The 14,943-nt window shown below is 46.7% G+C and overlaps 1 protein-coding gene across 1 annotated transcript in view; it reads left to right on the top strand.

Moving 5' to 3' along the window:
* Positions 1-355: 355 nt before the first annotated feature.
* Positions 356-14,943, top strand: part of GXYLT2 (glucoside xylosyltransferase 2) — a 39,260-nt gene continuing 24,672 nt past the window's right edge. Inside the window, exon 1 of the mRNA XM_060271352.1 lies at positions 356-864. Coding sequence (XP_060127335.1) covers positions 545-864 — 320 coding nt within the window. The 5' untranslated portion in view covers positions 356-544. The remainder of the gene's footprint in view (positions 865-14,943) is intronic.

The following is a 14,943-nucleotide window of genomic DNA, read 5'->3' on the forward strand; positions in this document are numbered from 1 at the left end:
AACAATCAGACCCAATATAAAAAGTCACAATAACTTTAAAACAATTTATATCAAATCAAGCAATAATAAATTCAATAAGCCATTAGAATCCAATAGTAAACACTAACAGATATGCAGTTTCTTCTGTGATTTTCATCAGTGCCTAACTAACCAACTAACTAAACACCGGTTGCGGGATGTTGGAGGGGGAAGCAAGCAGCAAATTCTGAGAGGCTTTTCCTTTCGGATTATTGGAAGAGGTGCTATTCTGCATTTTACGGTAGGGGCGACCCTCTCGCTCCTCCCACCCACCCCCTTCACTCTCTCGGCCGCCGCAATCGCAGCCGGGCTTAGTGTGGCGCTGCGCGCCGCAAACTCTCTCTCTCTCACTTTTGCGCGCGCGCTTACAGGAATGCCTCGGGCGGCGAGAAAGGCGCTTTAGAAGATGCCCAGGCTGGAGCCAGCTTGCTGGCGGGCGGGCGGCATGGCGACGAGCGGCGAGGCGGCGTCTCCCCTTTTGCGGGGCTGAGGCTCTGAGGCTACTGCCGCCGCCGCCCGGCGCACAATGAAACTCTACTGCAAAGTGGTGGCCCTAGCGCTCTGCCTGGCGCTCCTGCTGCTGCTCTACCTCTTCGTGGGCAGCGACGCCGACGAGCCGCCTTTGAAAGCGGCCGCGGGGGGAAGCCGCCCGGCGCGCGCCTCTTCCTCCTCCGGCCCCGGCGGGGAATTCGCCGCGGGGCGCTTCCGACCCGTCCAGGCTGCGGAGCGAGAGGAGGAAGAAGAAGCGGCGGCGGTGGCGGCGGCTCAGGTTTCCAAGAGGGAGCCACGTCTCCACAGAAAAACGGGCAGGCGCGGCGCTGCCCGAGGGAAGTTTGCGAACGTGAGGTAAAGCCTTAAAAATTAGGCATTTTAAAATATGCATTTTTTAATGCATTTTATTTATTTCTCCACTAATTGCATTGTCTTCTGCATGCTCGTCTGTAATGAAACACTCTAGGATCTGTTTTTGGCTGGCATGGGGAGTTTGCAAAGATTGGAGGGGGGTTTGTTTCTTCAGTGTCATGTGGTCTCGTCACGCTCCCGACTCGCTCGCAGCCTCTGATCCTGTGCACCCCGTGAAAGTTTCCTTGGATTGCATAAAGAATATAAATCGGAAGGATGTTCGGGATTACAGCGCTAAGGGGCTGCTCTGCAGGGCGCAGATTAGCAGGCGGACCTGATGCGCTTTCTGGGTACCTAAGGATGTGTGAAAAGGATGTCCTCTCTGTCTCTCACTCAAGCACACACGCTTGATATATGTAGCATGCACCCACACTTACAAGGAGCAACGATTGGTCCGGGCAGTGAAAATTGTATCCCTTTTTACACCTACCTCACATTGCTCAGCTGCCTGCCTGCCAGTTTTGTAATTTCCTCTGGGCTGCTTCCCCTTACCTTTGGGGTTGGTGTAGCAGAGTCACGCTGTCTGAATTGTGCTCCTACTTTTTGGGAAAAGATGATAAGGCTGTTGACACATGGTGCTGCGCACGAGTGCAACGAGTAGCACAGATGCTCATGTGAATGGAGTGTATGCTTGGTGAATTTGAAAAGTCAACGCAAGGACTGAACTCCAAAATGCGGAGTACTGATGGAATGAATGCACTGTGACTGCCCATGCGTTGAATGTATATGATCATGCGCAGTGTTGTGCAGAGATGGGACACAGTCCTTTGCTGAAATGAATATATGTACCACACAGGACAGCACAATATGATTTGTTCTATGGGATCTTACCATAGTACGTGCCAAGGGAGGAATGATGGCTTTTAAAGTTGCACTCCAGTTAAAAACCCATTTACTGAAATGAGAGATAAATAATCTGCCGCCTCAGCCAACAGTGATGTGAAAAATAGCCCTTTCCAGAAAGGCTTCCTGGATCAGCAGCTGAAGTCAACCTCACTTTTAATTCATTTTGTGGGATATTTGTGCCTTTCCCTGTTTAGGTTTGCCTTATGTTTGATGGTTTTGCTACACAGCCATGATCTTCATATTAGGGCAGATGGGCAGAATGTACACTTGTTACTTGGGAAGGGTGGTATGCATCATCTTCAAGTATATACTTGTCCCAAAATAAACACTGGCAGTTCATTTCACAAATGCTACTAACACATATTTCTGAATGTTACGTGTGAATCAGCTTGCAATTCCAAGTGCAACTTCTTTTATGTCTGCTCACTAGTTCAGCAAATTTCCATTCCCCAGAGCAGAAAAACTTCTGGGGTAGGGTTCAGTTTCTCTTCCTTGGTTTTATGGGTTTTTTATATGCATTTCCATTTCCATTTTCTCATTATTCTTGAGCCTGGTGAGTCAATTGATGGCTCTTTTAAGATAAGCTTCCGGCAGAATTTTAAACAGATTCTCTTTTTTGGGGGGGGGGTGGAATTGTATTTTCCTTGCCTGGTTTTCTTTTGAAATAGTCATGGCTAGACTTATGAAGATAATGTTAATATTAGACACAAGAACATGGGCTATAAAGATTTTTTAAAGTATTTCACACAGGACTGTTTCAAACAGGAAACAAAAACATTATTGTCTGCCGCACTATGAAAATGTTTGGAAGTTAAATGCACCTTTCTGTATCTATGAAGTCCAAGTAGATGAGTCATTAGAGAACTGTGTTAGGGGTCGCCCCTCTAATAATAATAATAATAATAATAATAATAATAAAGCAAAGATGGGGGCCATTTGGATATGGATAGTGGTTCTAGCAGAAGGGGAGCATTTCCCCTTGAAAATCATGCACATAGCCCCCAATTTGCTATTTTAGGGGGAAATGTAGGTTAAAAGCTAAATTTATGCTGTCCCCCTCCCCGTCGCACAAATATGCTCTAGTCTAGTGCATCAAAGTGAAGGAGAGGGGGCCATGACAGGTGTGTGGCTTTAATGTTGCTGGCAGAATAATATGAAGCTGAATAAGACACCTTTAATCCAGACATTTGATTAAATGTGTGTGAACTGCAGTTAGGAAAACATATTGTAATTTACTTTAAAAAGAAAAAAAGAAAAAAGGTGAAACTAGAATGCTGGAACATAACAACTTTTTAATTCATGAAAGTATAGATAATTGCTATGTGGTGTCCCTGAGCTGGGAAGCTGCTCTCCCATTCCTTTTCTAGCTCAGTGTGACCTCATCTATCAAACAAACCCTGTGTGTCTTTGATTCATGATTTCACAGAGATGTTCTGAATGAAAGACTGCCCCATTCTCCGAGGTCTTATTCTTCACCCTATTAAAGCGGCTGGTTTCTTACCAGCATTGTATCTGATTGTGAGCAAGGGATGTTTATTGTGACCGGGAGTGGATCATGGACTGAATTCAAATGGGTGTATTAAGGCAGGCTTATCTTCCATTAGCAACTATACCTCCTGAAGTTGTTTTTCTTCAGAGCATATCTCTTGAGTTTATCGTGGACAGTACCAAACGAATGAGAAGCAAATGTGGTTAAAAACTCGCTGTGAATGGATAAGCGAGGGTGCGATAGTTAATGCTGGACATAAAAGGCTACAAGGATATGGCACAAAGGCCCCTATGCCAGCAGAATGTGACCCAACTGTGCTGGCTGGGGCTGATGGGTCTAGAATACCTGGAGGGCACTAGCAGAACTGTGCGAATACCCTGGGGCAACACTATGGCACCTTATCCTTCTGTACCAAAGCAACTGTGCCAATATAGCACCAGAAAGAGGGTTACGACGCAGTGGCTGGAACTGGGGAAGAGACAGACTTGTGCCGTCCCTTGAATGAAAGATTGGGTATACATAACAGAGCAAATAAATAAACAGTGCACAGGGGAAGGGCCACAGCTCAGTGGTAGAGCATCTGTTTTGTGTGCAGAAGGCCCTGGGTTCAATCCCTGGCATCTCCAAGTAGGCCTGGGGGAGACTCTTGCCTGAAACCCTGGAGAGCCTCTGCCAGTCAGTGTGGACGGCATTGAGCTTGATGGAACAATTGGCCTGACTCAGTGCAAGGGAGCTTCCCGTGTTCCTTTGTATATATGCCTGGCCCCAGGTTAGGAGCACTTAGGAGAGTGCTCCTAATGGTGATGGGTGAACCGGGAGGTGGAGCACTTCTTTGCACAAGAAAGGAGCACCTGGCGACGGAGTCCATTGCTGGCTCCTGTCTCACTCAGGCTGTGTGCCTCCCGTCACAAGGAAGCACTGACAAGCAATCTCTCTCTCTCTCTCTCTCTCTCTCTCTCTCTCTCTCTCCCTCCCTCCCTCCCTCCCTCCCTCTCTCTCTCTCTCTTGATGACGCTGGAGCACATTGCTAACACTTCTCTGCCTAGAACCCCAACAGGCACCTCCGTATGGGACTCCCAACAGCCAACAGTGACCCCAGCCCCTCTGCGAGAGCTGGGAATGACGGGACAGAGCACCCCACACAGGTAAGCAAGGGGAGCGGGGTGGGAGGGAATGTTCTGCAAAAAGCGTATCTGCTGCAATCGTATGTCCCTTGCTCCGTGTGAATATTGTCTCTTGCCCAAGCTGTGCAGCTGCAATGCCGTCCAGAGCGGCATCTGCTACATGGGGCAAGTGCTCACCCACCCCACTCCCTGCTGGCAAGCTCTCTGTCTGTGAATGCAAGGCAATCCATTCCAGCCACTGCCAGCCAAAACACTCACCATTATTTTGGCCTTGCAAGATCACCGCCCAGATGCATGGTGGAGTAGAGCAAGCTGTTGTCATGTCTACTGCAGCCCCTGAGGGCAAAGGAGCATATGAGACCCCAGTCACTGTAGACTGACGCATGAGCACTCATGTATGAGCACTGTAGACTGCATGAGCACCTTTGTTTCCTTTTCTCTCTCACCTCCATGCATTTATCTATTGTGCATCCAAGGCTAATACTATTCCTGCCTGTTTTGATCATTACCCTCTCTCTGCCTTCCCTTCCACAGGACCTTCTCCCACACGCTGCTTTGTGCAGACTAGGATGGGATACCTACCTTGTGACCAGCACTAGTGGCCAGGATGCTCCCAGACAGCTTTGACAGCTGCGTGATACCTGCGACGGTGCTCATGACATAGCGCTGGAGCCACGAGGGACGTGGCTACCGTCCGGCCTTTGGAGAGCCACTGCACCAAGGCACAGGAGCCCTAACGCAGCGATTGGTTGGCAACCCTACACAACCCTGTGTACCTTTCTCTCTCGGGATTTCCTCCACCAATAAAAGCTATGACTTCGCCACACGGCCTTGCTTCTTTCTTGCCAGGGACCCCTTTCCCTCGCGAGTATGACCTTTGCTCCACTAGCCTCTGAGAGGGGGAGTGGATAGCAAGGTGAATGATTTCTGGGCTGGCGGCCCCTCCATGCTGTGCTGACTCAGGCTGGTTTTACTGTGAGGGGGCAGCAAGCACAAGTGGGGTGGCCGTGCTGTATGGGGTGGTCATTTAGGAGTGGTGGAAGAATTGGTGACAGAGAGCACGAAAGGAAAGGCAAAATAGCAGGAGAGGTTGACCACATGGGCTGCCAGGGGAGAGGAGTGGACAGAAAGGGCTGTTTGTGCCCTGTCTCATGCCTCCTGATTGCTAAACAGTGCCTGCATGGCTTGATTGTGACTAAGTAGAAGGCAATCCCTCTTTGCCTTTTGGAGTGGCTATGATTGGTGGGCGCACTGGTGGTCTTGCTGCCGACGTTGAGGATGCTTCTGTTGAGATCAGGGTGTTTCTTTCATCCTGTTTGGGGTGACTGCAGGATAGACATGGCGCAGGAGTCGTGGCTGCATCTCCCTCCCCTGGCGCGTTGGAGTACAGGACTGCTCTCCCAAGTCACCCCTGCATAAATGAATACAAATAATCTGTTCCAAAGTTTGATTTTATCTGGGTGTTATTTATTTGCAGAAATTTCAAGTGCTACTTACGAAGTCTCTGTTGGCAGGCGCCGTTCATCAGTGGAAACCTTCAGAATAAAGAAGCAGGGGCGCAGATTTTTTCAACTCTCCCATCTTCTTGTGCTGTGAGAGTTTTTGTCCAAATCTTTATGGAGCAGTAGTTCATTCTGTCCAAAGATCCATTGATTAAAGTGAGAATAATGCTAATGAGGGACACGGAGAAATATATCCTTTCAGTTATTTACAGTTTTCATATCAGTTAAATATGTTTATATAATACTAGGGAGGCTGTTCTATTTTTAATGGAAGTTAATAGTTTTAACAGATCTGAACCCTAAGCGTGGTTGGGGAACCATGTGGCATGCAGGCCAAATTAGGCCCAGCACATGTCCCAGGTTGGCTCATGGGGCCATTTCCCCCAAACCACAACCACCTGCCATACACCTAAAATTGTAGAGTAGGGAGGGGCCACGAGGGTCATCTAGTCCAGGGGTTCCCAACAAAATTTTCTCGAGGACCCCTCATCGAGCCGCTATTGTGACAGGGACCCCCATTAATTCCTAATCCTAAAATTAAAAAGTGAGAGCCAAATTAAGAGTCTTTTTATATTTTATATTTATACGTTTTTTACAGTTACAACAGAGTACTCCATCAGTATACTCCAGCCTACTGCCTTTGTCGTTTTAACGAACCACTTTTTTTACCAACGGTCCATTTTTAACTACGCGAACTGTAGCTTCCGTGAAAAACAACACTTTGTTTACAAACACTACTGTTTTGCATAGAGGCAGCGCGCGCCAGGGAGGAGGGAGGGGAATGGAGAAGACAGGGTACCTGCGCAGTAGCGCACAAATGAAGCCGACACGCGCAAAGCATCTTGGGGAGGTGAGCGTTAGTAGAATGCGCGCGCTGCCTCTTTGCAAAACAGTAGTGTTTGTAAAGCGTCACCTAACGGCATACAGCAGAACTACTGCCTCTATCTAATTCTAGTTTTGCGCTAGACTCTGCTCATGTAGGAAGTGGCCAAAACAAAAAATCTGTTATCATACGAAATATATTTAATATATTTTTTATTCTAATAGCATCTTGCGGACCCCTCTGGCATAGCTCGCGGACCCCTGGGGGTCCCCGGACCACCTGTTGGGAACCACTGATCTAGTCCAATCCCCTGCAATGCAGGAATCTTTCGCCCAGTGTGGCACTGGAACCCACGACCCTGGGATGAAGAATCTCATGCTCCACCAACTGAGCCATCCAGCCTGATCAAATGATTGCTGTGATAACAGCTAGAGAACCCCTTCCATTGATTGCAGTCAGTGAAGCAGCAGGGATGGCAACAGGAATACAGGTGGGGAAGAATTTGGGGCTAATTTGCTTGAACGTGGACTGGAACTCATTTTAGAGCTGGCTCAGGAGCAGCAAAAGTAGTGACTCACTCTTTTTTGGCTACCATTGCACTGGCTTGTTGTCATACCTTTTTCTGGGTAGCCGAAGAACGCAAAATAATTCTGCTTTGTGCTGGAAGGAACGAGTACTTGGTGGCCCTCTGCAATATATTTGCGTGGCACTTTGCCTAAAATTGTTCACATCTGGCTCCGATTTGGACTCCACAGCATATTGTATAACAGTCCCTGGAAGCGTCCATGGCGTCTCCCTTTTGCAGTTGTTTAGATGAGTTTCAGTTGCTGCAGGCTGGAGATAAATGACCAGAGTTTGCACAGCTGTTTATCCAGTGACCTGTTCTTTAGAATGCTGGCCATCCAGGGTAATTTTAGTTTGCTGGGCTGAGTTTTGTGGTAAATCCTTTAGGGAGCAGTTGGATATATTAAAAGATATACATATAAAGGGATAGATCGGGCTATCCCTTTATTGATGTATTCCATAGGGAACTTTCTCTCAAGAGGAATGTTCCTGGCAAACTTGTTTGTAGGGGGATTTTTAAATACAAAAAGGAGTAAAAGAGCTTTGTCTTCAGCAGAGCTTGTGGCCTGGACGAGGTGTTTATCGTTCTGTATGTTTGGCTGAAAACCTGCTGATTCTGTTGCTACTAAAAATGACAGTCAATTGCCTATTTTAATTCAGATTTTATTGCATTCATTGAGCTATTTATTAAAGGTGCTCCAAGAGCCCATTGAATGAATAAGAACAGAATGAACAAATGCATGTACCGGTAGTTCTGCATAGAATTGGCCTTCATACATATTAAGGACTGCAATACACCTAACCTAATACAGTGAGGCATGCATAGGATTGTGCTGTATGTGTCTCACTAACATTTCAGTGAGATTTAAGAAGATGAACGTTATATAAAGCATAAGGATGCCACCTTGAATCAAGTCACCCTTAATCGCATGGTTACTGCTCGGCTGAAAGGTTTCTAGGGCTGCCTTTTGGCAGATACCATAAGAGCACTGTTTTGTCTGGATCTGGAATAGTTCGAGACTGACAGGAACCAAGCTGTGCTTAAGGACGGAGTGTGGTTTATCTAACCCTCCTGGCAAACAAAAACATTGCCTCATGCTTGGTCTCTTGCCACAGAGCACACACTAGGTGAAAATAATCTCACAGAGTTGCTGGCAGCGGTTGGTCCACCTGGGGGGCTGAAACAGCTTTTATGGCCCTTCCAGTTGCATATTTGGTGGCCAAGTATCAAAGTGATATTCTTAGGAAGTGCTCCTCCAGGTCTTTAAGCAACGTTGTTTGAAGTGCTTAACACACAACTGCTGTCTGTTGATTAGGCTAGCAGCCAGTTTGTATCTTAGGAGATACTGCCTAATAAAGATGCTCTTCAAAGCCTCGTTTGTGTAACTTAATTCTTACCCAACCACTATTCCCCCCCATTATTTTATAGTTTGTCTGCTCTACTTCCTCTCCCAATATACACCAGTATAGGCTCTTGTTTATGGGATGCAATAAAAGGAGCACAAAACAATAACCAAATATTCCTGTTTATATAATTTTGCTGAGTTTCTCCTCCAAGGCTGTTCTTTGCTAGTTATGTCAGCTGGCATTCCAAAGGAGACTTAGCAGCCTGGTCTTAATCATGCTTATTCAGAAATCTCACTGAGGGCCAAACCACCTGTCCTTGTCTTTCTCCCCTCCCCATGCAGCACTAATGGAATATGAAGGGGGGTGAGGGGAGCGGAAATCTGAAAATGAACATAGAACCAAAATATTAAATTCTCCTTCCGCTGTGGCTGATGGTTGCTCCTGTTTCTTTTGGCTCCCTCTTATTAATTGCATTTTTATTGTGTATTGTCTTTTTAATGTTTCAAGCTGCCTTGTGAAAAAGCAGTCTTGTATTTACAAAATAAGATGCTCATACCCTCCCCCAGAGCACCCCTTCCATAGTCTTCATCCCACAGGGATGCTATTCAGAAGGAGAGCACCTAACCTGGTTCAGGTCTCCAGTGTCCATTGGAGTACCTAGGGGTTGACCACCTCCAGGGGCACAGGCCCAGTGGGGTGCAGAAAACGTGCCTCTCCACGCTGGCTAGGAGCCAGCTCACCCACACTCTTTCTAGGCCATTCCTCTGCAGCTCTGGGTGGCTGGGTGAGGCATGCAGGCTCCTTTGAGTGTCTCAGCGGAGGAATCCGGTTGCTGGCGTAGGCTGTCACAGTGGCCCTGCGGAGTCATCTGAGAATTACCAACTCCCTCGTGCTTTGGGTACTTACTTGGAAACAAGACATAGATGTGCAGAGAATGGAGGTGATTCCATAGGATAGAGCTTTCTAAACTTTTCATGTTGGTGACATACTTTTTAGACGTGCATCCCTTTGCGACAGTAATTCAGTTTTACTTAGTGAACTAACCCTTTTCCACTGCAGCCAACACACTAACATGTCACAGCACACAGTTTGGAAAGATCAGCCACAGGACTTACCTCTGTCCTACTTCTCAGGTGCTGAGTCAAAGCCAATTTAGCAAGCGGCTGAATGAACTCGTATGTTCATTTTAGTTTATTCCTCGTGTTAACCCCAAAGGCTCGTGGGTAGGTAACAGAGAAAAGAAAACTTAAGATATCCCTTCTTAATTTAGCTTCAGCCTAATTAAAATAGTCAAAAGTGTAACAGATGTTAGGACCTGCAGGTTTCTACCTGGTTCTTTGCTTCCCAAACACCAGATGGAAGAAGAGGGCAACATCAATTTATCAAACAAACAAGCAAAAAAGTAGAAGGCCAGAAATAGTGCAGGCACAGCTCATTTATACTTTTTTTTTTTTTAAGAAAAAGCAAAGCTGATCTGTAAACAATATGATTTTTATACTGCTCTACAATAATGCAATTCTCACAGTGGTGAATGGGAAAAAATACATTGAAGCTTGTTGGCATGTGCCTGTCTCAAGATACAACGGATTGCGCCTCTATGCACTGAATGCACCGAAGTGACCTCCCCAGGGTGCAAGATCCATGCGTCTCAGCCTCTCTGATATGGTCCAAAGGAAAGCAGAACAATGCATTTGGCACCAGCTTGGCTGCAGGAGTTGCCAGAAGGAGGCGTGCAAAGCGTTATTCAACCTTCTTACGGACTCCTCCAGATCTGTGCAGGGTTTAGCCTTTTCTCCAAACACCCCAGAACAGTGAAACAAATAGTCTGCAACCTGAAATGCAGTCGTTTGGGGCCCAATTTTCCCCAATCGAAAGGGTTATCCTCTGTATCAAACCCGAGGGGGAAAGCATTGAGAGTGGTATTGCTCAGAGGGTAACATCATGTGGGCAGTGCAATTTAAATTGGAATGCAAAGTGCTGCAAACACAAAATAAACTCGGGTGGACAAGTCTCAATACTTCCTGCTTAACTCTTTGTTGTTTTGGTGACAAATTACATGCTTTGTTAATCATGCTTTCAAAAGAAAAGTGTGCTTAGCCTTTTCACTTTTATTTTGAAACTAAAGCAGACCAGGGGGCCTAATCCAATGCCATGCCCTCAGTCAGAGGCCTATACTTGGTTTCCCACCGTAAATCACTCCCCTCAGTGCTATTGTATTTGCCCTTGAAGGTGCTATTTGTGACATGTGTGTGTGTGTGCGTGTGTGCATGCGTGTGTGCTGTGGCCAGTAAATACTGTTTGTTGTGTTAGCAGCGGTTGCCAAACTTGGCCCTCCAGCTGTTTTTGGACTACCAACTCCCATCACCCCTAGCTAATAGGACCAGTGGCCAGGGATGATGGGAATTGTAGTCCCAAAACAGCTGGAGGGCCAAGTTTGGTCACCACTGTGTTAGAGGTACTGCTAGACTGTGGCAAGCGCATGTTAAATTTCAAAGTTGTTACTGTGTTTCGTAGTTGCTGAGGGGAGCCCTTAGTATTTTTGTGTGTGTGTCCTGGTGTGGTGAAGTGGGTTAGTTTTGTTTCTTATGAGATAGGCAGAGCGGCACTGGCTGCTTTGTGCTACATCTTTTGTAGAAGGCAGAGTTGAGAGCTGTGGCTATTTTGTTGTGGTATTTTGTAACTGCTGCATTTCGGCTTCATATAGATAGCCAAACAGATAGGCTTCTAATCGAACGATGTATTGTCCCATGTGTTGGGAACTGATTTCACAGTGTCTTAAAAGTCAGCAAATGTGTTTTACCGGCCAGTACAAAAGAGGGTGATCCTCTGGTTTTCAGCTGGTGGAACGCCCTACTGCAGGAGATGAGGGCCCTGCGGGATCTGACATCTTTCCGCAGGGAAAGACTGAGTTTCTCCGCCTGGACTTTGGGCTGGACTCAATCTACTCCCCCCCTTCATTTATTTTTATTTTCTTATGGAACTTCTTATATGGCATTTGTCTATAAATTTTCCCTCGGTTCTTTTGCTGGCCCATGTAGGACCAGCATGGGTAGTTGGCCCCGGTGAATATTTGACATTTTCTCCCTCTATGGCTTTGATGTACAGGCTACCACTAAAATGAGGCTGCATTTTAAGCTGCATTTTAAACTGTATTCTAACTTATACAGTGGTACCTCTACTTACGAATTTAATGCGTTCCGAACGCACATTCGTAAGTAAAAAAAAATTGTAACTCGAATCCCATAGGAATGCATTGGGAGAAAAAATTTGTAAGTCGAAGCAACCCTATCTAAAAATTCGTAAGTAAAAAAAATCCTATCTAAACCGCATGCAAGATGGCGGATGGAGCTCCGTTCGTAAGTAGAAACATTCGTAAGTAGAGTTATTCATAAGTAGAGGTACCACTGTATTTTATATTTCAATCAACTGTTTTTTGTTTTGTTTTGCTTTGTTTTTTTTATGTTTTTACTGTATTTATATTTAGTGTTAGCCGCCCTGAGCCCGGTCTTGGCCGGGGAGGACAGAGTATAAATAAAAAATTATTATTATTATATTTATTATTAAGTTCATTTTCAGTTGTTCTCAGTTTTGCCACACCTCAGTCAAGCTAGCTATACCAGAAGTCATGTTTTGGGGGGCATAAATTAAACCCATAACAGTTATTGGAACCTAATCTTAGCAACCTTTTCTGATCTTTCCTGGCTTAGCACCAAAGCTTGCCTTGCTAAAAAAAAATGAGGCGGTGGAGTGCTTGCACGCTGCCCTGCGAAGTCCTCTGAGGGTGAATTCCAGGGAATCCCCCTCCAGCCTACTCAGCCCTGACACAAGAATCATGGAGTGGCAAGAAAGGCGGCATTGTTGAGGCTGACAAAGGCAGCTTTGTGGGTGGAACAGCTTTGTCTTTGTCTTCTCTCTCCCATTATCTCTCCAGATCATCCTCTCTCTGCCCCTGTCTGCCACCCTCTGGTTTTACTCTCCAGCACTCCCAGTACTGTACCCCCCTCTGTTACAAGTCAGTTCCTTACAGCTTCTCTCCCATCCATCCCACTTCCCATTATCTTTCACAACCCATCTTCTTCTGTTTTAGGAGAAATGGCAAGCCTGGTGGAGTGTTGGTTGCTTTGTGCTTCACGGAAAGCTGCGCTCTTTGCAGCTGTGTGGGCATTTGTTGGGTTGCACTTTATGCGGTATTCCTTGTATTCCGTAATTTCTGCCTTTCAGTGCATTGTTGCACCGTGAATTGACTTTTCCTTGCTAGAATCAAAGAATCATAGATTCATGGAATTGTTGAGATAGAAGGGACCCCAAGGGTCAAATAGTCCAATCCCTAGCATTGCAGGAATCTCAGCTAAAGCGTTCATGACAGATGGCCATCCAACCTCTGCTGAAAAACTTCCAAGGAAGGAGAGTCCACAACCTCCCAAGGGAGTCTGTTCAACTGTTGAACAGCTCTTACCATCATAAAGTTCTTCCTGATGTTTAGATAGAATCTCCTTTCTTTGTAACTTGAAGCCATTGGTTCGAGCTCTACCCTCCAGAGCAGGGGAAAACAAGTTTGTTCCCCCTTCTATGTGACAGCCCTTGAGATATTTGAAGATGGCTGTCATATCTCCTCTCAGTCTCCTTTTTACCAGCCTAAACATACCCAATTCCCTCAAACTCATAAGGCTTCGTTTCCAGGCCCCTGATCATCTTGGATGCTCTGCTCTGCATAAATTCCACCTTGTCAATATCCTCCTTAAATTGTGGTGCCCAGAATTGGACACAGCATGGGCGTACCCAGGATCAAAACTGGGGGGGGGGGGCACACCAGCCACGCCTCCACCCCCAGCCACCCGATTGGCTGGCTGGCAATGATGTGGCCAGGATCCCCCAGGAGGCGTGGTCAGTGTCCACGCCCCCCAGAGGGAAAGGGGCCATTTTCCAGACATTGCTGAGGCAGCGCGCTTGTGCTTCTGCCTCGCCCGCTCCTTTACCGGCAGCGGTGACTAAAACGAGGCAGCAGCAACGAAGCTGCCTCCTTCGAGAGAAACCTGGACCTGGACCTGGGCTAACTTCAGCCCACACTACTTCAAGTCACAGCGAGCACAGCACAGAAAGTGCTGCCCCACAATGCTTCGCGGCACCTCATTTGCAAATGAAGTGCCGCAGAGCATTGTGGGGCAGCACTTTCTGTGCTGTGCTCGCTGTGACTTGAAGTAGTGTGGGCTGAAGTTAGCCCAGGTCCAGGTTTCCCTCGACGGAGGCAGCTTCGCTGCCCCTGCTGCCGTTTCGCTTCAGCTGAGCAGGCTGAGGTGAGGTGGAGCACAGCTGGCAGCATCGTGCTGTGCTCTCTCTTTTTTGCTTCTAGGGGGGGCAGCTGCCCCCCCGCCCCGTGCTGTGCCTATGGGACACAGTATTCCAGGTGTGGTCCGACCAAGGCAGAATAGAGTGGTACTGTGACTTCCTTTGATCTAGGCACTAAACTTCAGTTGATGCAGCCTAGAATAGCATTGGCTTTCCCCCCTGCTGCATCACACTGTGGACTCATGTTAAGCTTGTGGTCCACCAGGTTTATCACCTGTTGACTCCCGAAACTAGATCCTTTCCACATGTAAGAGTCCCGGTGCTTTCTCCATTAGCTGTTTAAAAGGAAGCAAAGCTCTACAACCCCCAGCCCTGGCAAGCCTTCAGGGCTGAAGTTGGCTCCAATGCCAGCTCTGTGGCACCAGACCCAAAGAACCTGCGGCCAGGAAGATGAGAAACCCCCTTTCCACCTTCTAGTACTTCAGAAGCAGAAGGAAGCACATTTCCACTCTGGGAAGATGCCAGGGATAGTTTCTCTGCGATGCGCATAGTTATTTTATTCCAGACTAGACCAAACTAAACACTATGTTGAGTCCCTTAAAAATAAAAAAGCAAATAGCATCAGTGGGTGTGGTAGTGCAGGTAATTTTCAGTATCCCAGCAGGTGGAAAGGGGGAAATTATTTATTACATTTTATTACCAACCTTATATCCTAAGGTCCTAGGATGAGTTACAACAATTAAAACACAGCAGTACACAAAAACGTTTTAAGGTAACTTAAAATTACAGGAAAAAAGGTGGATCCTAAAAATTAACGTAAATGATTTAACGCTTTCTTCCCTGATGCAGCCTATTGAGATCAGTGCCGGTTTTTTCTTTCCCAGCGATTCCAGGAGTTCATTGTGCTAGGATGCCACCTTTGATTATTCAAGGCTATGCATAGTGTTAGTGGCCGTGCTTAAGGGCTACATTGGTGGCACAAAAACACTCTTAACATCGCAACATCAAGGTGTAATGAGCAGCTGGGGTTTTCTACCTGCT

The sequence above is a fragment of the Zootoca vivipara genome, chromosome 2, assembly GCF_963506605.1.
Source record: "Zootoca vivipara chromosome 2, rZooViv1.1, whole genome shotgun sequence".
Taxonomy (NCBI): domain Eukaryota; kingdom Metazoa; phylum Chordata; class Lepidosauria; order Squamata; family Lacertidae; genus Zootoca; species Zootoca vivipara.